The sequence below is a fragment of the Callospermophilus lateralis genome, chromosome 8, assembly GCF_048772815.1.
Source record: "Callospermophilus lateralis isolate mCalLat2 chromosome 8, mCalLat2.hap1, whole genome shotgun sequence".
NCBI classification, from domain to species: domain Eukaryota; kingdom Metazoa; phylum Chordata; class Mammalia; order Rodentia; family Sciuridae; genus Callospermophilus; species Callospermophilus lateralis.
The window spans coordinates 544,058-567,476 of record NC_135312.1 but is presented as its reverse complement, the minus strand read 5'-3'; the positions used below and the strand labels follow the sequence as shown (position 1 = coordinate 567,476).

At 49.4% G+C, this 23,419-nt stretch overlaps 1 protein-coding gene across 1 annotated transcript in view; it reads right to left on the bottom strand.

Annotated features, from left to right (window-relative positions):
* Window positions 1–23,419, bottom strand: part of Pde6b (phosphodiesterase 6B) — a 63,215-nt gene that overhangs the window by 10,022 nt on the left and 29,774 nt on the right. The window contains exons 4-6 of the mRNA XM_076864202.2: window positions 996–1,136; window positions 837–911; window positions 317–381 (exon numbers count right to left, since the gene is read on the bottom strand). Of these exons, the coding sequence (XP_076720317.1) occupies window positions 317–381; window positions 837–911; window positions 996–1,136 (281 nt within the window). The remainder of the gene's footprint in view (window positions 1–316; window positions 382–836; window positions 912–995; window positions 1,137–23,419) is intronic.

Genomic DNA, 23,419 nt, shown 5'->3' with positions numbered 1-23,419 from the left:
GGGTGAGAGGCCAACCTTACCTCTGGGGTTCCATCTGAGACTGCTGGGCTGGCCAACCAAGAGACCCTTCCCACTGACCTCTAAGCCACCTACACAGCTTACCTGATCCCACTGAATGTCTACTCTGGATGTCCAAGTGCTCAGGCTGGCCACTCCCTCCTCACCTCCCAGGTCCCTCCACGCTGGCTCTGAACAGGGAGGTAGCTGCCCTGCCCAAGTTTCAGGGCCACAGACCAGGTGGGAACTCATTGCTCCAAAGGCTGGGCCTGGTCTGGGGGCCCCATTGATGCTGATGCTGCAAGAACCCGGCACTTACGGAATGACCTTGATGTCCTCCTTGCCATGGAGGATGTAGTCGATGACTTTGTAGAAGACGATTTCCTGAGAACCAAAACACAACAGGGTGGGGTTCTGGCCCAGCTCCTCGAGAGGGGAGGGAGCCAACACCCTACCCAGACATGCATGTGCACAGCACACACGGGTGACAGGTACACACGTCCACAGACACATGCCCCAAGCAAGTGTTTCACACTCACTTTCACATGCCCGCACCCGGCATTTCACCTTGGGTGCCTGGTCAGGGATACACATTGCACACTTGACTTAGAGCCAGCTTCCTCTGTCCCCCTGGACCCTGAACACCACTTGGCCACATGTGTGCGTGTGTCCTATGAGGGGACATGCTGGTGAAGCCATCCCACCCTGGGGCAGGCAGGCTGCAGTGGGGAGATGGCAGGCAGGCAGGCGGGTAGGAGTCCCCTGCTCCACTGCCCTCTGGAGTCGGAGCCAGGGAATCCAAGCTATGAGCTGGGTGTGGCCCTGCCACCACCACTCACCCGGCCATCAGGTGTGCGTGGGCCTGAGTATGGCTGGGCTTCTCCCATCAGCACAGGCCACACATCAAAAAATTCCTGGGCAGAGGAGAAGAGAGGAGACAGTCATCCTGGAGCTGGGTCAGGCTGGGCAGGAGGGCTCCCGAGAGCACCAGGCCTCACCTTCTCTTTGGTCATGTCCAGGAGGCCCACAGAGTACCGGTCACAGTTCAGATAAGCCCGCACTGTGTAGAAGGCCTTGTGGAACTGCCTCTCGATGTCTGTCAGCTCCTCAAACACCTTGTTGGCTGACCAGAGCAGCACCTGGAGGGGGTGGCACACCTATGGACCTGCAGCCCCCAGCTGTCTGGCCATGGCAGCACTGGGGTCGACTCATACCTGGTACACAGAAGCACACGGACATCTGACCACAGAGCCTGGGAGGACACTGATCCCTGTATGCAACCCAGGGTTTCATCTGAGCATAGAATTCTGTTTCCTGACCCAGAGGCACCCAGGGATCCACAGGGTGACAAGGTCTCTGGGTTTTGGTCATGCCATGCACTGCCCAGAATTGGCCTCACATTTGGTTAATGAGTGAAACTTCAGAAGGAGGAGAGAGTGAAATTTGAAATTAATTGCTCTGGACTTGCAAGACAAAAATCTGGTGGCTGTGCCTCCCACTGCCTACTCTGCAGTTGGCCTCGGGGAGGCTGGGGTTTGAAGATGTAAAGTCACTGGACAAGAGCCTGTGTCTCAGCACAGGGGAGATGGGTTGCTGATATGTTCCCTCTGAGCATGATTGCTTGGCCTCTGGCTCCCTTCCTCAGCCCAGCTGGCATGGTTCAGAGATGTGAGTGAAGCCTAGCTCCCAACCTCCTTCACACTGCGCATCTCAGCCTCCTTATTATCTGTGAAGGTGCCTGGGTGTCTCCTCTCCCCAGCGCTCAGCCTTTGCTACACGGGCTCCGCTGTGTCCAGGGATGCCCGTGCCTCCCACACTCAACCCCCTGCACCAGAACTGCTAGTCAACAGCCCTTGGCTCCACAGCCAGCTCTCCCACCCTCTGAAGCTAAGTGTGACCTCCTTCCACCTGTACCCATCACACTCAGACACAGCCACAGGAGTGAAGGAAGCATGGATTCCTGCAGCACTGACAGCAACTGAGGGATGAGTCCAACCACCCACCCCAAAGTTCACAGGGAAGAATGCAGACACCCTATGCACTGAGGAGAAGGACATACCGCCACCCACGGGAAGACAGACATGCCAGGCCACTGTGCTGGTGGGGACACTAGGAGGAGGCGCTCTGGTTGCCTCTCACTCCCAGAGTGGTGCGGGAGACAGTGCAAAGGGACGCTGCACCCTGGGGAGGGCACCACCCCTCTCCCCTGCCCTGGAGGAAGGAAGTGTTCCACCTGCAGCTTCCTCCTGTCCAGCACCCCCAGGCGCAGCGATGTGCGATCCTCTCCCTCTCCTCAGGGGCCAGCCCGTCAGTGCTGCGTGTCCCACCTCCTCCATCAGCCCCTCCTCTTTCTCAAACCGTTCTTCTGTGTGCCTTCTGGGATCCCACACAGGAGCCACATTCCCCTCACCCATGCTTCTGCTCTTCTCATGGGGTGATGGTGCTGACCCTCTGCCTCCAGCATCCTCCAGGCTTGCTTCCTCTTGGCTCTGGCTGTGGCAACTGGTCTGCCTCATCCATGGCTCTCTGGCCTTGACTGCTCCAGTACCATCCCCCTTGGTGCCCTGCTGCCCTGGTGCCTGCTGCAGGCACAGGCCTGGTCAGTCCAGTCCTAGGGTAGTGAGTCTAGATGAAGACTTTTTCTAACAGTTGAATATGAAGCACTCTCTTGTAGCTACAGTGCCTACTGTTCTGTCGAATCTTGTTGCGGTGACAGATGTGTCAGAATGTCAGGTGCATTTTTACTGTGCATCTGACCCTTCATGGATGGCTATGGGAAATGGGCTCCTGGAACCTGGCCCCACCCCCACCGCTCCACAGGGAGGGGCTTTGCTGACATGGCCCCACCCACCTTCCCCCTAGCTGGACTTGTATGTAGGGACTGCTCCCACCCCATTTGGGGCTCTGCATAGGCTCTGTCCTCCATCCTCAGAGGCCTGTGCCAGGGCTTATCATTCTGTTGTTTCAGCCTGATTTCCCAGGGCCTCCCTGATGATCCCCTGGTGCTCCCCCACAGCGCCTGTCCCAGCATGGGGGTGCTGGACAGGAGGAAGCTGCAGGTAGAATACCTCCTTGCCTGGGGGGGGGGGCAGGGGTTAGGGCTGGTGCCCCACAGGGTGCCTCTCTGTGGTCTCCCACTAGGCCGCATTTCCATGGAGTCAGGATGCCTGGTTTGTTCATGGCCAGAGCAGGCCTCACACTCAGTGCCTAGAAGCGGGTGCTGCCTGAGTGGAAGGGTAATCCAGCAGCTCTAGGGCCAGCAGCCTGAGTCCAGGTGCTTGTAGCAGCAGCTCCCGCGTGGCTGTCTGCACAGGCCTTAGAAGTTGGGGTGGTCAGCCACCTGCTGCCGGAGAATCTTGGCCCTGGGGAGGAGAGCCTCCAGCAGAACTCAGTCCAAGAGCTGACCCTGTCCCTGATGGCAGGGGTCAGGATGTAGTGCCACCTCCAGCTGGCTGTGTGCCTCAGAAGGCGTCCTGGCTCTGGCCGGTCCCCTGGTGTAAAACCCACAGTGGTGATGGGCTCTCAGGATGCTGGGAGGACCTAGCCAGCCTTCCAGGTCGCCTGACTCAGGAGTCCAGTGTGGACCTAAGAGTGTGTGAGTCGCTGTGTGTCTGTCCCCCGAGCTTCCAGGCCAGGACCACACCTGCACAGGTGTCCACAGGTGCCGGCCATAGCTGTTGACTCTCCTGTTGGAGTAAGCTCAGCCTGGCTGCATGTCTGACTTTGGAGCCACCGGCTGTCAGTCCCCCAGGTGTGTTCCCACAGGGAGAGGGGTAGAAGGAGCTCACACTGCAGGTAAGGGCCAGACTTCTCTCCCACCCCTGTGCAGGGTCTCCTGTCACCCACACTCTCTCCTGGTCCCTGCTGCCACCAGCACCACCTTTGTTCACCAGCGTCATGGTGCCCAGTGAGGGAGGCCACCTGTCCAAGTGGTCTGAACCCAGGCAGCCTGTCCCCGGTCTCTGCCTCACCCTCCTTGCTTTTGTCTGACTTTCCAGGTAGTGCCTGTGCACACAATGAGGGAGGTGCAGCTTCTCCCTTCAGAGCACAGCTGGCACATCTACACACGTTTCCCACTGCCGATGACTGACCGAGTGCACGATGAACTTCATCTTAGCCACTGCACTGTGTCCAGTGCTCCAGCCATGTGCAGCACCTTCTGTGAGGCCTTCCTGGGGAGCTGTCACCAGGTGGCCCCTCTCTCCCTGCTGGGGGACACTGCCTGCTAGGAGTTCAGCATCTCAGTCCTGTGTGAGTTTTGCTCTCCTCTGTGTCTGCACAGCCTTGATCCAGTCCTCTGATTCCCCACACCGGCCTCTCTGTCCCCGTGTCTCCGGGATGAGGCGTGTCTTCACCCATGCTCCTTGGCTGGCTGCAGGAGAGGTCTGCCTGAGGCCAGTGCCGGGGACTGCCAGTCCCAGGAGGGCGAGGCATTCGAGCCTCAGCTTTTTTCAAGGATGCTTTGAACCCATATTCTTATTGCTTGACTTCAAAAGGTAGGAAACTTTCCCCATTGTCTTCTTCTTGTTTTATAATTTCAAGTCTGTGATCCATTTGAGTTGATTCTTGTATAAGAGCTGGGAAGGTTCATTTTCATTTCTCTGCATGTGGATAGCCAGTTTTCCTGGCACCATTTATTTCCATGTTGTAAGTTCTTAGCATCTTTTTGAAAACCAATCAATTTGGGTTTATTTCTGGACTCCTATTCCATTGGATGTGTCTATGTTGGCAGCATGCTGTTCTGATCACAATGTGACCAGCTTTGTAAGACATTCAGAAATCTGGGAGGGTGATACCTCCACTTTTGTTCTTTTCAGTCAGGCTTGCTTTGGCTGTCTGTGGTCTTTTGTGGTTTCCTGTGAGTTGTAGGGTTGTTTTTCTATTTCTATGGAGAATGACATTAAAAATTTGAAGTGGATTGCATTGAATCTATAGATTGCTTTGGATAACAGACATTTAAACTATGTTAATTCTTCCAACCCATGAACATGGGATGTCTTTCCATTTATTTGTGTTCAATATTTTTCATCAATATTTTATAGTTTCCAATATGCAGATTTTTCACTTTTTTGGTTAAAATCATTCCTGAATATTTATGGATGCTATTGGAAATCAAATTGTTTCCTTAATTCCTTTTACAGTGTACTTTTATAAGTTGATTTTGTATCCTGCAAAATTTCTGAATTTGTTTATCAGTTCTAACAGTCTACATGACATAGGACTGAAAGGGTTTTGGTTTTTTTTTTTTTTTTGCATGTACTAAAATAGTATAGGCTACAAAATAAAAATAGAGATATAGGACTTTACCAAATTCCAAATTAAAAAGCCCCTTTCTCAAGAGAAGATGTACAAATGGCCAACCTATATATGAGAAAATGCTCAACATCTCTAGTCAGATGCAAATTAAAACAACAATGAGATATCACCATTTGTCGAACTGGCTATTTTGAAAATATGAAAGATAAGTGCTGATGAGGATTCAGGAAAAGGGAGCCGACACATTGTTAATGGAACTGCAGATCAGGACAGCTGTTTAGAACTCAAGGCAGAGGTTCCTAAAACACTGAAAGGGAAGTACACTGAAAGGTCCAGCAATCCCATTTCTGGGTATTTACCCAAAAGGCTTGAGTCAGTATGTTGAAGGGATGCAGCGCTATTCATGGTAGCTAAGAAATGGAACCCACCTCTGTGTCACAGGTGAAACTCTGAGTGAAATGGGTTCAGGGACAGATGCTGCACCATCTTGCTCATGTGGAATCTGGGAAGGCTGAGCTCAGCCAAGTGGAGAGCTGGGTGGGTGGGGTGGGGAGCAGGCTGTAGCACAGGTTCCAGTTCCTGGGAGCAGTGGCTCAGGTGGTGCTTCTTAGAGCCGGCGGCTGACCCCTCGGTGAGCCCTGCAGGTCTCAACACAGTGAGATGATCCCACATGTCCGCTCCAAGAAGAAGCAGGGAGTATCTGAGGTGCTGGATGTGCTAGTTGGCCTGGGCCTTCTCTCCGCTACGAGAGTGTGGAAGTAGCACGTGAACCACAGGTGTGCAGTTGACTTGTCAACCAAAAGACAAGTCTTAAGAAAATGTTGGAAATGTTCAATCAAGTGCAGCACCAGGGAGGACAAGGGGCTGTGGTCAAGGGACAAGGGTCCTCCTGCTAGTGGCTCATGGCTTCCTGCTGGCCCAGGCCTCTTCCCCTCTCCAGGAGTGGTGAGCCCTGTTACCATGAGCCTGTGCCCCCCATCCCCAGCAAACCCACGCCCATCAACACCTGGTAGCCCTGTAGGACTCAGCCCCATGAGATCCCACCTACCATGGGGACTGTCTGTCCCCAGCAGAGCCCCACCAGCAGGAGGCAGTCATTATCCAAGGTATGCAGAGTCTCCCTAAGAGTTAAGACATCATGGCGGATTCCAGAAGGCCCTGCTCAGAGGCTCCCTGCTGCTTCCTGATTTCTGAACTCCCACTTGTTCCCAGTGAGTCCCTGGCGCGGAGGCTGCTGGGCTCTTCCATGCCTGTCCTGGTATGCTGTGTGTGCCCACAGGCCTCCGCATGAGCCATCAGGCCCAGACACACAGAGGGTTGGCTATTGGCCACAGACTGCACCCACTGGGCCTCATTCAGTCTTTGGAGGTGATGGGCAGTGGGAATTGTTCAATGGAAAGTGACCAGGAGCTGGTGTAGTAGGACAGAGAGGTGTTCCCAGGTCCAGGGCCAACCCTGTGGCTTCCTTTGTTCTGTTGGCTCTGAACAGAGTGGTCAAGGAGCTCTTCAGAAGGAGCTCAGCTGGGAGGGAGATGGGCAGGGGGAGCACCTGCAGGGCCTGTGGTGCTACCAGCAGTGGGGAGGAGCAGAGTGAGCTCCAGCTGACCATAAGTGTGGAGGCCAAGCGTCTATCTTGTGCTTCCACAGTATGGCCTGCAGCCTGAGAGGCTGCGGGAGCTGCAAGGTCTGTGATTCCTGCCTAATTCACTTGCTGCCCGGATTAGGGATGGGGAACCACCCACAGAACAGGGGACACGGACCCTGTGGCTTGCTCTCTGATGCAGGGTGGTCTGGGGTCAGTGCTCCTGGTAGAGTGGCCCAGGCTACAGAGGGGGCTGCAGTCATGTGCAGACAGGGGCCAGGCTGCAGGGGAGCCCCAAGGCCCAGCAACAAGACCCGAGTTGTAAAGTGTGGCTCTGACTGCTGCGGGGTGGACTGGTAGGGTGTTGGACGAGAGGGATGCTGAAGCACAGGGGCAGGGAGGGACTGGAAAGGCAGGAGGTAGGGCAGTGGGGTGGGACTGGTTGTAGACCTTCCAGATAGAGAATATTCAGGGTCCCTGAGATGTGGCTCCTCGTGGGACGGTGCCCTGGTGAGACCCTAGAGGGTATGTGAAGTGGGGCAGCCCTTCACAGCCCCAAGACGGCCCCCACAGTGGCACCTGGGGCGTGTGGTGGCTGTGTCTTGGACAGGGTGTCAGGGGCCCAGCAGCCTCCTCACTCCTGGCAGTGTCTTCTGTCCAGGGCCAGGGTTGCTGGACTCAGGACACTCACTTATGGCATTTCTATGCCTGGACAGTGAATTCCTGGGCTGTGTCTGCCAAGGTGCCCCCAAAAGCAACTGTGCTTTTCCACAGAGATCAGAGACTTTTGGGGAGCCAAGCTGGACGTGCCCATGGCACGAGAACCTGCAGCCCTTGGGGTCTCCAGGTTCGTTTTGTGGGGGAATAAACACCTCACGAACATTGCAACTGTGTTTTATTTACGTTTTCTTTGTGGTGCTGGGGATGGATCCCAGAGCCTTGCATGCTAGGCAGGCCTCTGCCACGGAGCCGCACCTCAGCCTGCAGCCGCTGTTGAGGTTATCAGGGTGCGGGCCAGACTGAAACGACTTAGGCCCATGGGGATTGAGGACTCAGCACCTCCCAACTCCCGCCCAGGCCACAGACACAGTGAGACCTGCAAACGGGGACCCAAGCCTGACCCGCGGGGCAGGGGACGAGGTGGTGTGTGGACCATGTGGGAGGCAGGGGGAGCCAGGGCCCCATCCCAGTCTTGGGACCATGCCTGTTTCTATTTCCGGGATCCTGGCAGGTCCTTTAGGTGAAGACCTCCTGACTGTGCAGAGGGAGAGGGAGCCAACTGGACGGGGCGAGGGTTCCCATGACAACCACCACCTGGTCTGAGGGCGCTGTGAGCAGCCCCCTCCAGCCCTCCTGTCTCACTCAAGGGAGGAGAAAGACACTTGGAAGACTCTCAGCCGAGGGATACTGCATGGGCGATTCACCCAGTTCTTGCACGAGTTTCCCATCTCCCGGGCTCAGGCTTCATCTTAATGGCAGAGGGCAGGTGGGTGAGCGTCAAGGCTCAGATCCATTTAAGAGAATGGCACCTAAAGCTGCTCCTTAGAGGAGATGCATCCTGCTGCCTTTCTAACAGTGGTCCACTTCACCTTTTAAACATAATTCTGAGGCTTATTTTTAAAACGGCCATATTTTCCTTCATCTCTTCTCCCTCTCCCCCTCTGACCCAGGGGCAGGGAATAAGATCTCCTTGAGTTATGTGTGCTCCACAGGAGGAGAGGTCTGCTAGAGGGTCCAGGAAGTGAATATCTCCCCAGATTAGCAAGTGAATCCTAACAGACTACCAGGGCGCTCTGGGACCCCCGTGAGGGCACACCTGGAATGTAGCCTTTGAATAGCTCCTTTAAAAGCCCCCTGTTCTGACAGGCATGGTTGGCACACACCTGTAATTCCATTAGCTCAGGAGGCTGAGGCAGGAGGATCATGAGTTCAAAGCTGGCTTCAGAAAAAGCAAGATTCTAAGCAACTCAGTGAGATTCTGTCTCTAAATAAAATACAAAATAGGGCTAGGGGTGTGGCTCAGTGGTGGAGTGCCCTTGAGTTCAATCCCTGGTACCAAAAATAAAAAGCCCCCTGTTCCCCTGATGGGCAGAATCACAGCCTCTGGGACAGGAGTCCCCTGTTTCTCCTTTGCTAGCAAAGCAATGAAACTTATTTTTCCTTTTCCTCAAAACCGTGTCCTCATTATTGAATTGGCATCAAGGACAGGGACTGAGATTTCAGTTACACCTTGTTGTGGTGGCCTCCGAGCCACACACAACCTTCTTCTCAGAGGAAGCTGCCATCCCTGAGGCCAACAAAGGACCTAAAATCCAAAGTGTATCAGAAATGGATCGGCAACACGAGGAAGGACCCCAACAAGCGCCACAGCGATGAGGTGATTCTGTGCAAGGACCAAAGCAGGAAAATCTGTTCTCATGCTTGAGAGAGGAGTACCTCCTGGGCGGTCAGAACATCCTGGAGGTTGTGTGAGTGTGAGTGCCTTGAGAAATACAAGATCACCCCCAGGAGAACAGGAGGGGGTGTGCAAGTCACCATTAAGGGGGCTGAGCAGAGAGCAGGGCCCAAGTCATAAGAAACCTCCGGTAAAGTGGGTGGGTGCACAAGGGAGATTCATTACAGGAGATAACGGGGAGTAAAGACCCAAGGCCTAGGGACAGGGAAGGACAGCAGAAGGTCCCCTGTGCACAGTGGCGATAGTGGGAGTGAGACTGACTCCATGAAGCACCAATGGCCACGTGGACCTGGGTTTCCACGTCCACCCTGGTACAGACTGCGTGCCCAGCATTCCCAGCGCAGCTCTGCTGAATGTCTAGTCAGGGTGTAAACATTTGTGACAGGCTGTCTTTTAATTTCCAGAGGGTTAACTGTAATAGAGACTTTAATAAACACCTGCAGCATACTAGATCTCCTACCTGTGGAGATCTAGTACCTTCTTAAAAGCTACAAGGACTCTGCTTCCTGTCTGCTTTGTGTATATGTGCACACCCTTGTGTTGTGTGTTGTGTCTGCATACCTGCTTGTGTCCATATATCATGAACATAGTATCAATTATAATTGAGTACTTATTAATTTAATTAATGGATCCAAATACCTTTTTAGTTCATGGGACTTAAATAAAGTTCTAACAAAAAGGGTTGACTTAAATTGGTCAGGACAAAGATACTTTTGAAACTACTAGCCCATATATATTTTTTTTCCTAGTTGGCCAGTCAATCAGAATGTTGGTGAATAAGAAGAGTCAATGGTCAGCAATCAGAAGTGATGGGCCCCAGCTGAGTTCTTGTTCAAATGCAGAGACCACACCTGGAGCCCAACCAAACTCAGGCTAAAGGACACAGCCCATAGCCTCGATGACTTTTTCCATGCCCCTTTAACAGATGTGACCAATGCGCACACCCCAGAACCATACACCCCTAAGCTGGAACCCCTACTTGAGCTTTCCTGCTACCAGGCCCTTTCACATGGTGGGGGTTCTCTCTCTTCTCACTCAAGTAAATCCCTCTCTGTTTACTCTTCCCTTCTGTTAACGTCCACGGATCTTATTCTTCAGATCTGTGAGACAAGAACCCAGAAGGCAATGGGCACAGTGGGGATTCTGGCCTCATCTTGGAGGCCCACGTGGGGAGATTCAGAAGGTGAGTGAGATGGGCTAAAGCTCTTTCACTTTGCTTTCTTCTAGGAGTCCTGTACTCTGTTTTGTACATTGTCTCTATCAAAAATCCCAGACCCTGTCAGCCAGTTGTTAAAGGTGGAAAGCAGTTAAGTGTGGCTGCCGGACCCAAGGCTCAGGGGACGCCTTGCTGGAGCAGGACTCTGCAGTCCCTCTCTGTCTCTGCAGAGGGTCTGACCTTGCTTCAGCCTCCTCTCATGGCCATCCATTCAATCGAGAAACAGGTCTCTCTTAGAAGTCCCCTAAGTCTCTGGCTGGGGCTACCCGCTGGTGTGACTGCAGCGTCTCTAGAGGTGGCCAAGAGCCCATGGATGGCACCTGGAAGCTCCACCTCGGCTTTACTCTCCTGCATGGCCTCTTTCCTGAAGGCGGAAGGAGGGCCCACTCGGCAGCGCCTTGGGTCCCAGGCTGAGGTGACTTCTCAGTGTGATCTGATGACTCTGAGCAGAGCCTTCCTGGCTACCTGCCAGTACCTGAGTGAGCTGCCCCTTTCTTTCTCTTTCTCTGCCTTGCAGCGACCTCCCCTAGGAAATATGAAGTCTAGTCTCAGATCCTGCCCCATTGATCCTCAGTTTTTGCCAGTTTCTACTTTATTGGACTACAGGGAAAGATTTTATCCTCTTAGGAATAAAGTTACTTTGTCTACTACCCCTACCTCCTAGGTTAGGCGTCTTGAAACTCGGGTCTGTTACGGTGGGGACAGCATCCCTGGTTGTATGAATCAGATTCCCTTATATAACAGCCAGTAGGCAGTACTTTGGTGGCCCTAATCATGAGCAAAATGGCAAGTACAGACACTAGCAAAGACCAACTTGTCCAGGGCATGTGGCTCTCAGGAAAGCTATTGGCCTGTCTCCTCTGGGATGCTCAACCCTGTCTACAGGGCTTCCAGAGTTGGGGGTCAACACAGTGTCAAACAAAACAAAACAAAACAAAACAAAACAAAACCCCCAAAACCCTGGGGTTTCTCCATTTAAGAGAGAAAGGAAACACACACAAAAGGGGGCCTAGGTCCTGCCTTGGTAAGAGACACTCAATCCAACTGCCCAAGGTCTAGTTGGGCCTCAATATGGGGTCACTGATGCTTTGTATCTTTACTGATTTGTCAGGCTAGGGTTCGAAGCCAGGGCTTGATGCGTGCCAGGCAGACACTCTACCACAGCCCTTGCTAATGTCTTGACACTCACAGGAGGTAAAGGAGACTTTGAGGGCTGCATCAATAAAGGGCATCTAGTTCTGCTGACTCAAGCGTCCTCGTCAGGCCTTAAGGGTCACCCCCACAGCTTTGAGGCCCACAGAAGGTCAAGGTCACCCTCTCTGTTCAGATGTCGAGGGTGCCAAGGGGCCCTTCTGACAAGCGCTCCCACACTGGGGTTCCTCTGACTTTCAAACGGTGGCAAAGGCCTAACGTTTTCTGTACTCAGTTCTGGTCCTACTACCTGTTGGAGGACAGGCAGAGCTGGCTCTTTAGAGAAGGAAGAACTATGACTCCACCTTACCACTAGACCTGCACGAACAAGTACCCAAGCCAGCCAGAGACCAGACAATCAAGTGTCACTTTTAAATCCCAACCGCTATGGCATACCCTCATACTCTGGGGTTCTACTCTCTCAGTAAGTTTCAGAAAGGGAGGGAAAGGGAAGAGGGTGGAAAGGCCTCCTCCACTGACGACAACGTGCCTTGGGTAAGAGAGACTCAGGTAAAGTTGATGGCATATGATAATAAAGGAGATGGCTGAACTCAAACATACCCTGGGCTCCAACCCCTTGAATGGCACCTGGGAGAGAAAAAAGATTAAGGCACAGCTTTGTACCTGCCAGATTGTCTGAACCCTCTCCTGGGATGAAATGCATTGTGTAAATCAAATGCACCGAAAATATTCATAAGAATTGTTTCAGAATATGAATTTAAGAAAAGGTCTGAAACTAGAAAATATAAAAGAAAAGAAAGTTATAGGTATGTAAATATATTTTAACATGGAAAACTAGATGATAAAAGAAATGGCTTTGGATGAGAAAGTATTTTGTATGGTAAAGTAATATTCTTGTGCTAAAGTCCAAGATAAAAGAAAGGGTGAAGAGAAGGATGTAAACAAGTTGTAGAACGTCTAAGTCACAGAAGGGTTAGGGTAGGTAAATCTCAAAAAGTTTGTGTATGTGATTAGATTGGCTATAATTAATACCATCAGTTAAAGTTATTAAAATTTTAATTTACTGATAGGAATCAAAGTCTAAACATTGATCTTCTCAAATCTATCAAGATAATTTTCTCATGTCTGTTAGGTTTTATTATTTAGGGAAGCAGTCTTAAAAGAATTAGGGTTTGAACCTGTTTTAAAGCATTTTAAATGGTTACTTCATAACTGGTTAAATAAGCAACAGTTATTTTTGGGTATAATAATATAGTTGACACCCTAAATACATGTAACTAGAGATATGTATACATCCAAGAATTATGTTTGTATGAGTTTTGTCTAAGTATTATGTAAAGGTTTATAAAATGAAAGTTTTTGTAGATTTACCTGCAAGGTAACAAATAAGTGCTCTCTCTCTTTTTTTTTTTCCATTTTTAAAAAAAATTGATTTTATTTTTTTAAATAACAGCAGAATGCATTACAATTCTTATTGCACATATAGAGCCCAATTTTTCATATCTTTGTATGTAAATTATGTTCATACCAATTCATGTCTTTATACATGTACTTTGTTTTTTTTGCATTACAATTCTTATTACACATATATATCACAATTTTTCATATCTCTGTTTGTATATAAAGTAGGTTGACGAATTGTGTCTTCATACATGTACTTTGGATAATGATGTCCATCACATTCTACCATCCTTGCTAATCCCCTGCCCCGTCCCTTTCCCTCCCACCCCTCTTCCCTATGTAGAATCCATCTATTCCTCCCATGCTCCTTCTCCCTACCCCACTATGAGTCAGCCTCCTTATATCAGAGAAAACAATCGGCATTTGTTTTTTTGGGATTGGCTAACTTCACTTAGCATTATCTTCCCCAGCGCCATCCATTTACCTGCAAATGCCATGATTTTATTCTCCTTTATTGCTGAGTAATATTCCATTGTGTATATATGCCACATTTTTTTTTATCCATTCATCCACTGAAGGGCATCTAGATTGGCTCCACAGTTTAGCTGTTGTGAATTGTGCTGCTATAAACACTGATGTGGCTGTGTCCCTGTAGTATGCTGTTTTTAAATCCTTTGGGTATAGTCCAAGGAGAGGGATAGCTGGGTCAAATGGTGGTTCCATTAAGTGCTCTCTTTTACACACTATATCTGACATAGAAGGGCCACACTGCCATTTAAAGACCTGGCTTATGTCTGTTTGCTTTGACTGAGTCTATTTCTGATCATTAACAATGTTTCCTAATGTATAAGAGATTTAAAGTTACCCTTTAATTTTTGCTACTACTGCTAACCCAGGCAGACCTGTGGTTATTGTTACTATATACTATGGGTTCTATATTTTACTTTAAAATCTAAACTTAATGTGAAAACATCTGTGTAACTGTGACACTAACCATTAGTGGCTTCTTTGTATAGTCAGTGCATTCATGATCTTCAAGTTTACAGGCCTTTTAAAGCATAGAGCCTGGAGAACACTTTATCAAGTTGCTGTTCTCCAAACTAAAATAGTCCATAGCCAATTGTCCCCTTCAGATTTATATAGAAGAAAATTTGTTGGCATTCATTTATGTCATTTGATGTTTTATAACTGGATAAAGGTAACATGTTGTCAATAAGTTATATAAAATTTTATGTTACTCTTTACAGTGAAAATTTAAATGTATTTTTGGAAGGTAACAAGAAAAGCCTGATTTGTTCAAAGGTTGACACTGTAAAACAGAAGTATTTTTGCCTCTTTTCACACAAAAATAAAGTTAGGAGCTCTCTTAGTTTTTGTTTGATTCATGTTTCAGATGTAATGTTGTGGGATTGTCAAGAGGCCTGTCTTACCTAGATAAGGCTCTGCCTTTCACCCTATTCCATGTTAAGATGGCTCCCAAGTAGGCTAGACTTAACCTCATTTAAAGTTATGTTCAAAAGATTTTTATTGTAAAGATTACTATAATCTCAAATTAATACAAAATTAAGTAAAGTTTTGGGTAAATTATAGAAGACATGTAATATTAAAAGAGATTTTTTTTTTTTTTTTTGTCATTGGGGATTGAACTCTGGGGCCCTCAACCACTGAGCCACATCCTCAATCCTGTTTTTGTATTTTATTTAGATACAGGGTTTCACTGAATTGCTTAGCACCTCACCATTGCTGAGGCTGTCTTTGAACTTGTGATCCTCCTGTCTCAGCCTCCCAAGCCACTGGGATTATAGACATGCCCCACCTGACCTGCAGAAAATTTTTTTTTAAAGAAAGTAAAATTTGTAAGGGATCTCATATGTGATTGAATTGATAAATGTATGTGTCTTATACCAAATATATATTAGTGTTGTTATAGAAATTATGTTTCTTGGTTCAAAGAAAATAACAAACTAAATATGTTTTTGGTCTTGTTAATTTCAATTTTGTATTTCCCTTATAGAACTTTATAACTTTTGCCTCTTAGTGTTTTGAAGAAGTACTGCTTCTAACAGGACAACCTGAGTTGATTTAGGATATTAAGCTGATACCTACAGGACAAATGGGATATAAGGCTGACTTCCAGTACTAATACTAACCCCAGTTAAAAGGAAGAGATCACTATAAAATTATAGATATTAAAGTTGCTGGTGAAACTGACCTGCTACATGTTTAAAACCAAAACTTGGAGACCAAAGATAAGGAGGTAAAAGGGCCAAGGAAAAGGCAGCCAATATCTGGGCTTTTCAGGAGGCATCACAATACCAGACCTTAAAATATACTACAAAGCAGAAGTAACAAAAACAGCATGGTATTGACACCAAAATAGACATGTAGACCAATGGTACAAAATAGAAGACACAGAGGCAAACCCACATAAATGGTCATCTCATACTAGACAAAGGTGCCAAAACATACACTGGAGAAAAGATAGCCTATTTAACAAGTGGTGCTGGGAAAACTGGAACTCCATATGTGTCAAAATGAAATTCAACCTCTGTCTCTCACCTGCACAAAAATCAATTCAAAGTGGATCAAAGACTTAGACACTAGAACAGAGACCCTGAGCCTAATAGAAGAAAAAAGCAGGCCTAAATCTTCATCATGTTGGCTTAGGACCTGACTTTCCAAACAAGGACTCCTAGAGCATAAGAAGTAAAATAAAAAAAAAATGGGTTGGATTCCAACTAAAAAGCATCTTCTTTTAGGAAACAATCAATAACAGGATGAGAGAGCTTATAGAATGGGAAAAATATTTACCACACACAACTCAGATAGAGCACTAATCTCCAGGATATACAAAGAATTAAAAAAAACTTAATACCCCCCAAACAAATAACAAGTCAATAAATGGGCTAAGGAACTGAACAGACACTACACAGAAGAAATATAATTGATCACCAAATGAAAAAATGTTCATCATCTCTAGCAATTAGAGAAATGCAAATCAAAACTACACTAAGATTTCATCTCACTCCAGTCCAAAAGGCAATGATCAAGCATACAAGCAATATTAAGTGTTGGTGAGGATGTGGGGAAAAGGCACCCTCATACATTGCTGGTCAGGACTGCAAATTGGTGCAACCACTGTAGAAAGCAGTATGGAAATACCTCAGAAAACTCTGAATGGATCCACCATTTGACCCAGCTATCCCATTCCTTGGTTTATACCCAAAGGACTTAAAAACAGCATAGTACAGTGATGCAGTCACATCAATGTCTATAGCAGCTCAATTAATAATAGCTAAACTATGGAACCAGCCTAGATGCCCTTTGACAGATGAATGGATGAAGAAAATGTAGTACATATACACAATGGACTATTAATCAGCTTTAAAAAAGAATGAAATCATGATGTTTGCAGGTAAATAGATGGAACTAGAGAATATCGTGCTAAGTGAAATAAGCCAATCTCAAAAAATCAAAAGCTGGATGTTTTCTCTGATAAGTGGATGTGACCCGTAGTGTAGCAGGGGTACAGGGAAGAATGCAGGAACTTTGGTTTGTAGAGCAGAGTGAGGGGAGGGGTGGGGCTGTGTGGAAGGGAAGGATGGTGGTATGATCACACTAGGGGAGTGACTCTGCACCATGTACTGCCAGAGGAATGAGAAGTTGTGCTCCATTTGTGTACAATATGTCAAAATGCATTCTACTGTCATGTATGACTAATTAGAACAAATAAGAAAAAAAAAATTCTGGTTTTTGCCCATGAAGGCCATCCAGGATCCAGGGAATGACAAGACCCCTCTAAGGGCCCTGCAACTCCAGCCAGTCACTTGACCTCCTAAACAGGGGGATCACGAGGACCCTAGAGACAGGAAGCCACCCAGTGCACATTCTGCAGAGGAGGGTCACTGGAGAGGGAAATGTCTCTGATGTTTCCAGGGAAGCCACATGTGGTCAGCAAGACCCTGGCCCATCCTGGCAGATGGCACAACTGGAGGAGGAAAAGCTAAAGGAGCCAAGAGGCTTTTCACAAGTTCCCAAGAGTGATCCCTGACAAACCTCAGCTAACTCTAACAGTAGAGAGGGAATAAAGGCCAATTTTGACCAACTTGGTCTTAAACACCCAGCAGGAGAGTATAACCAAAGCACAGCTGCATGTGGACATTTAAAAGATAAGACAGGTTCTTTTACCTGAGATGTACATTTGTGTCAGTCCTCCTGAAAGTAAGCAAAACTGGGAGGTTATAAAGGAAGCGTCTTATACAGGAGTGTCTGATAAATATTGCAAAAAGCTCTGTCAGTCACAGGTGTGATCTGAGCCAATCTGAGACCTGTCTGTGCTTTTTTTTCCTGGTATGATTATCCTGAGCTGCTGCTCAGACTCCTCTGGAGTTGGCAGTTCACTTCCAGCCTGCGACTTGGTTTTAATCAAGACCTGGAAAGAAGACAAGCTACAGCTGAGTTGGAAAGGACCTTACCAAGTGCTCCTAATCACCAGGATGCCTACCTGGTCTCCTAAAAGGGGAGAACTCATTACCATGGGTGATTTCACTCAATATATCTAGGATGGATGGCACAAGAGCAAAAATGAAAACGCAGCCAAAGGAAGAAAAGGGGGAACTTGTGAGAGACAGAAAGTCCAGTGGCCCATTCTCAGAATATAGTATTTAGCCTTAATTGGGATGAAAGATCCAGTTGTAGCCAATTGAACCATAGTCCTTCCCTTTGCCCTCCCCAATTTTGAAATTAGCCAGTTGTGTAGATTGCAACCCTGAGCTCCTCCTATCAGAGCAAGGGACAGCGCTATGTTAAGGATAAAGCAGGCGAACATCCTGCCCAGGTGCCCTTGCCAGCCGGGTCTGTCGCAGCCCTCCTGGCAGGAGTCTGCCTTGCCCACCCACTTTTAGCACTCATCTGACTTCCAGGTCAGCTCAGGTGTATCTAACAAGACTGCAGGTGTGGCATGCTCCCCCGACATGCATTCCACATGCAGTTGGTCATCACTGCCATGGTGTAAGAGCACTTCTGGTGAAAATGCCCAAGGACGTGCCTCAGCCACACATGGCCACACTGTGATGACAATCTAAACTCGATGTCTTAGATAAAATAGATTGATTCCCTCAAAGACATGAATACTAAAACTTACCAAGAAACAGAACAGCCTGGACAGACTTTGAAGTATCAAATAAACTAAGGTAACAGCTTAATTAAAAACAACAACAACAACAACAAATGCACAGTTGCTGACAGGTGGAAGGAGAATCCCAGCAAATGTTGGGGTGGGGCCCAGGATCCTGTCTCTCCCAGGACGTGGGCTGCTGGTGAGTTTCTGAAGGTGTGTTCGTGTTTGGTACTCATGTCTGTCAGACCACCCTGGGGCCCTAGTCCTGAGCAGGACTCTTTCTGTTTGCTGATGACTGAGAGAGCCTGGTGGCTCCTAGAGAGGGTGGGGACTTGGAGAATTCTCCAGAAAAGGGAGGGACACAGGTGGAGTGACCACAAAGTGGCCATTGGAACCAGTCAGACCTGTACTTGAATCGCAGCCTCCACAGCCTGAAGGGACAACCTAGCCAGGTACCAGAGAGGGAGCCCCATGGCCCTTCTCACAGCCCTCCACCTGAGCATCTCCTCCTTTGTGTGCGGTCATATTTTTTCCCTGAGTTCTGTGAACTGCTCCAGCAAAGTAACTGAAGCTGGTGAGGCATCAGGGGAGATCCAAGCCTACAGTCTGGAGGTGGTCTGGGTGTGTCCCACAAAGGCTCCTGTGTGGGAGACTCAGTCCCTATAGAGGTGACAGAAAGAGCTGTGAACCTTTAAGAGGTGGGGTCAGCTGTGATCGCCTCAGGGTGCTGCCATGGAAGGGATCAGTGCTGGACTTGCAGGATTGTGGGTGGCCATAGAGAGGCAAAGCTGGGTCCTCCCTGCACTCTGGTTTTCTGCCTCGCCTGATGACCACCTGCACACTCCTGACACTGGAGATAACAGCCAAACCCTCACCAGAGCTAAGCGGAAGCCAGCACCATCCTCCGGAACCTCCACAGCTGTGAGTGAAATAAACCTCTGTTCATCAAGTACAGAGCCTCAGGTATTTTTTTTTAGAGCAACAGAAAATCCTAGTACCCCTGACCAGTACCACTGCTTCATAGCTGGTTGGTCACAAGCACAGGTAAAGTGGTCTGGAGATAGTGATTGGCATTGGGAGCTGGGGGAAGTCTTGGACTGACCTTTAGCCTGTGGGATCTGATTCCATCTCCAGGTGGGTAGTGTTGGACCAGAAGTGGATCAGAAGACACCCCACTGGTATGCCCTGCAGCTGGGGGTCACAGAAGCATTCTGTTCTGTGGCAGTGTGGGGGACAGTGAGTTTGCGACTTCTCTATACCCAGGATGGGAAGCACTTTTTAACACATTCTATGACTGGCACTTCCCTACTACCAGCACCAGATAAGACAATGCAATAAAGAGAAACTGCAGACCAAGGTAGTTCATGAACATCAAAGCTAAAATTCTGAAGATCTTGGCAAAAGCCAATTTAACAATGTATGAAAAAGATGATATTTCATGAGCAGGTAATATTGATTCCAGGTGTACATGGCTGGTTCAACATTTAAAAATCAATTAATGTAATCCATCACATGAAAAGGTTAAAGGAAAAATCTTACCAATTAATGCAGAAAAAGCATTTGATCAAATCCAATACTCATTCAGAATAAAAACTCTAAGAAACTAGAAACAGGAAGAATTTCCTTAACTTTGTGAGATGAGCCCAGGGGTGCTTAAACACTGACCTACATCCCCTGATATTTTGATATCAGGCCTCACTAAGCTAATGAGGCTGGTCTTAAACTTGAAATATTCCTGCCTCAGCCTCCTGAGTGTTTGGAACTACACGCATGTACCATTGTGCCTGGAGGAATTTCATTAAACCTTTAAAAAAAATTTTACCTGCCGATAGCTGATGCCACACGTGATGAAAAGACACCAGATGCTTTCCCCTAAAGCTGGGCCTGGTAAGGGATGTGCCGATCATCACGCCTATTCCACACTTCATTTGATTTACCACTAAGACCCAGAGAGCAGAACAGAGAGGATAGGGAGGGACAGAGACCCAGAATCTCACAGGACTCACCTCTTAGCCACAGAGAGCAGAACAGAGAGGGAGGGACAGAGACCTAGAACCTCACCAGGACTCACATCTCAGCCACAGAGAGCAGAACAGAGGAGAGGGAGGGACAGAGACCCAGAACCTCACAGGACTCACCTCTCAGCCACAGAGAGCAGAACAGAGGAGAGGGAGGGACAGAGACCCAGAACCTCACAGGACTCACCTCTCAGCCACAGAGAGCAGAAAAGAGGAGAGGGAGGGACAGAGACCTAGAACCTCACAGGACTCACCTCTCAGCCACAGAGAGCAGAAAAGAGGAGAGGGAGGGACAGAGACCTAGAACCTCACAGGACTCACCTCTCAGCCACAGAGAGCAGAACAGAGGAGAGGGAGGGACAGAGACCCAGAACCTCACAGGACTCAAGTCTCAGCCACAGAGAACAGAACAGAGAAAAGAGGGAGGGACAGAGACCTAGAACCTCACCAGGACTCACATCTCAGCAACAGAGAGCAGAACAGAGAGGAGAGGGAGAAACAGAGACGCAGAACCTCACAGGACTCACCCCTCAGCCACAGAGAGCAGAACAGAGAGGAGAGGGAGGGACAGAGACACAGAACCTCACCAGGACTCACATCTCAGACACAGAGAGCAGAACAGAAAAGAGGGAGGGAAAGAGACCCAGAACCTCACAAAACTCACCCCTCAGCCACAGAGAGCAGAACAGAGGAGAGGGAGAAACAGAGACCCAGAACCTCACAGGACTCACCTCTCAGCCACAGAGAGCAGAACAGAGAGGAGAGGGAGAAACAGAGACCCAGAACATCACAGGACTCACCTCTCAGCCACAGAGAGCAGAACAGAGAGGAGAGGGAGGGACAGAGACTGAGAACCTGACAGGACTCACCTCTCAGCCACAGAGAGCAGAACAGAGGAGAGGGAGGGACAGAGACCCAGAACCTCACAGGACTCACCTCTCAGCCACAGAGAGCAGAACAGAGAGGAGAGGGAGGGACAGAGACCCAGAACGTAACAGGACTCACCCCTCAGCCACAGAGAGCAGAACAGAGGAGAGGGACAGAGACCTAGAACCTCACAGGACTCACCTGTCAGCCACAGAGAGCAGAAAAGAGGAGAGGGAGGGACAGAGACCCAGAACCTCACAGGACTCACCTCTCAGCCACAGAGAGCAGAACAGAGAGGAGAGGGAGGGACAGAGACCCAGAAACTCAAAGGACTCACCTATCAGCCACAGAGAGCAGAAAAGAGGAGAGGGAGGGACAGAGACCCAGAACTTCACAGGACTCACCTCTCAGCCACAGAGAGGAGAACAGAGAGGAGAGAAAGGGACAGAGACCCAGAACCTCACAGGACTCACCTCTCAGCCAAGAGAGCAGAACAAAGAGGAGAGGGAGGGACAGAGACCCAGAACCTCACAGGACTCACCTCTCAGCCACAGAGAGCAGAACAGAGAGGGAGGGACAGAGACCCAGAACCTCACAGGACTCACCTCTCAGCCACAGAGAGCAGAAAAGAGGAGAGGGAGGGACAGAGACCCAGAACCTCACAGGAATCACCTCTCAGCCACAGAGCAGAACAGAGAGGAGAGGGAGAAACAGAGACCCAGAACCTCACAGGACTCACCTCTCAGCCACAGAGAGCAGAACAGAGAGGAGAGGGAGGGACAGAGACCGAGAACCTCACAGGACTCACCCCTCAGCCAAGAGAGCAGAACAGAGGAGAGGGAGGGACAGAAACCCAGAAGCTCACAGGACTCACCCCTCAGCCACAGAGAGAGCAGAACAGAGAGGAGAGGGAGGGACAGAGACCCAGAACCTCACAGGACTCACATCTCAGCGACAGAGAGAGCATAACAGAGAGGAGAGGGAGGGACAGAGACCCAGAACCTCACAGGACTCACCCCTCAGCCACAGAGAGCAGAACAGAGAGGAGAGGGAGTGACAGAGACCCAGAACCTCACAGGACTCACCTCTCAGCCACAGAGAGCAAAACAGAGGAGAGGGAGGGACAGAGACCTAGAACCTCACAGGACTCACCCCTCAGCCACAGAGAGCAGAACAGAGAGGACAGGGAGAAACAGAGACCCAGAACCTTACAGGACTCACCCCTCAGCCACAGAGAGCAGAACAGAGAGGAGAGGGACAGAGATCCAGAACCTCACAGGACTCACCCCTCAGCCACAGAGAGCAGAACAGAGAGGAGAGGAAGGGACAGAGACCCAGAACCTCACAGGACTCACCTCTCAGCCACAGAGAGCAGAACAGGGGAGAGGGAGGGACAGAGACCTAGAACCTCACAGGACTCACCTCTCAGCCACAGAGAGCAGAACAGAGAGGAGAGGGAGGGACAGAGACCTAGAACATCACAGGACTCACCTCTCAGCCACAGAGAGCAAAACAGAGAGGAGAGGGAGGGACAGAGACCCAGAACCTCACAGGACTCAACCCTCAGCCACAGAGAACAGAACAGAGAGGAGAGGGAGGGACAGAGACCCAGAACCTCACAGGACTCACCTCTCAGCCACAGAGAGCAGAACAGGGGAGAGGGAGGGACAGAGACCCAGAACCTCACAGGACTCACCTCTCAGCCACAGAGAGCAGAACAGAGAGGAGAGGGAGGGACAGAGACCCAGAAACTCAAAGGACTCACCTATCAGCCACAGAGAGCAGAAAAGAGGAGAGGGAGGGACAGAGACCCAGAACTTCACAGGACTCACCTCTCAGCCACAGAGAGGAGAACAGAGAGGAGAGAAAGGGACAGAGACCCAGAACCTCACAGGACTCACCTCTCAGCCAAGAGAGCAGAACAGAGAGGAGAGGGAGGGACAGAGACCCAGAACCTCACAGGACTCACCTCTCAGCCACAGAGAGCAGAACAGAGAGGGAGGGACAGAGACCCAGAACCTCACAGGACTCACCTCTCAGCCACAGAGAGCAGAAAAGAGGAGAGGGAGGGACAGAGACCCAGAACCTCACAGGAATCACCTCTCAGCCACAGAGCAGAACAGAGAGGAGAGGGAGAAACAGAGACCCAGAACATCACAGGACTCACCTCTCAGTCACAGAGAGCAGAACAGAGAGGAGAGGGAGGGACAGAGACCCAGAACCTCACAGGACTCACCTCTCAGCCACAGAGAGCAGAACAGAGAGGAAAGGGAGGGACAGAGACCGAGAACCTCACAGGACTCACCCCTCAGCCAAGAGAGCAGAACAGAGGAGAGGGAGGGACAGAAACCCAGAA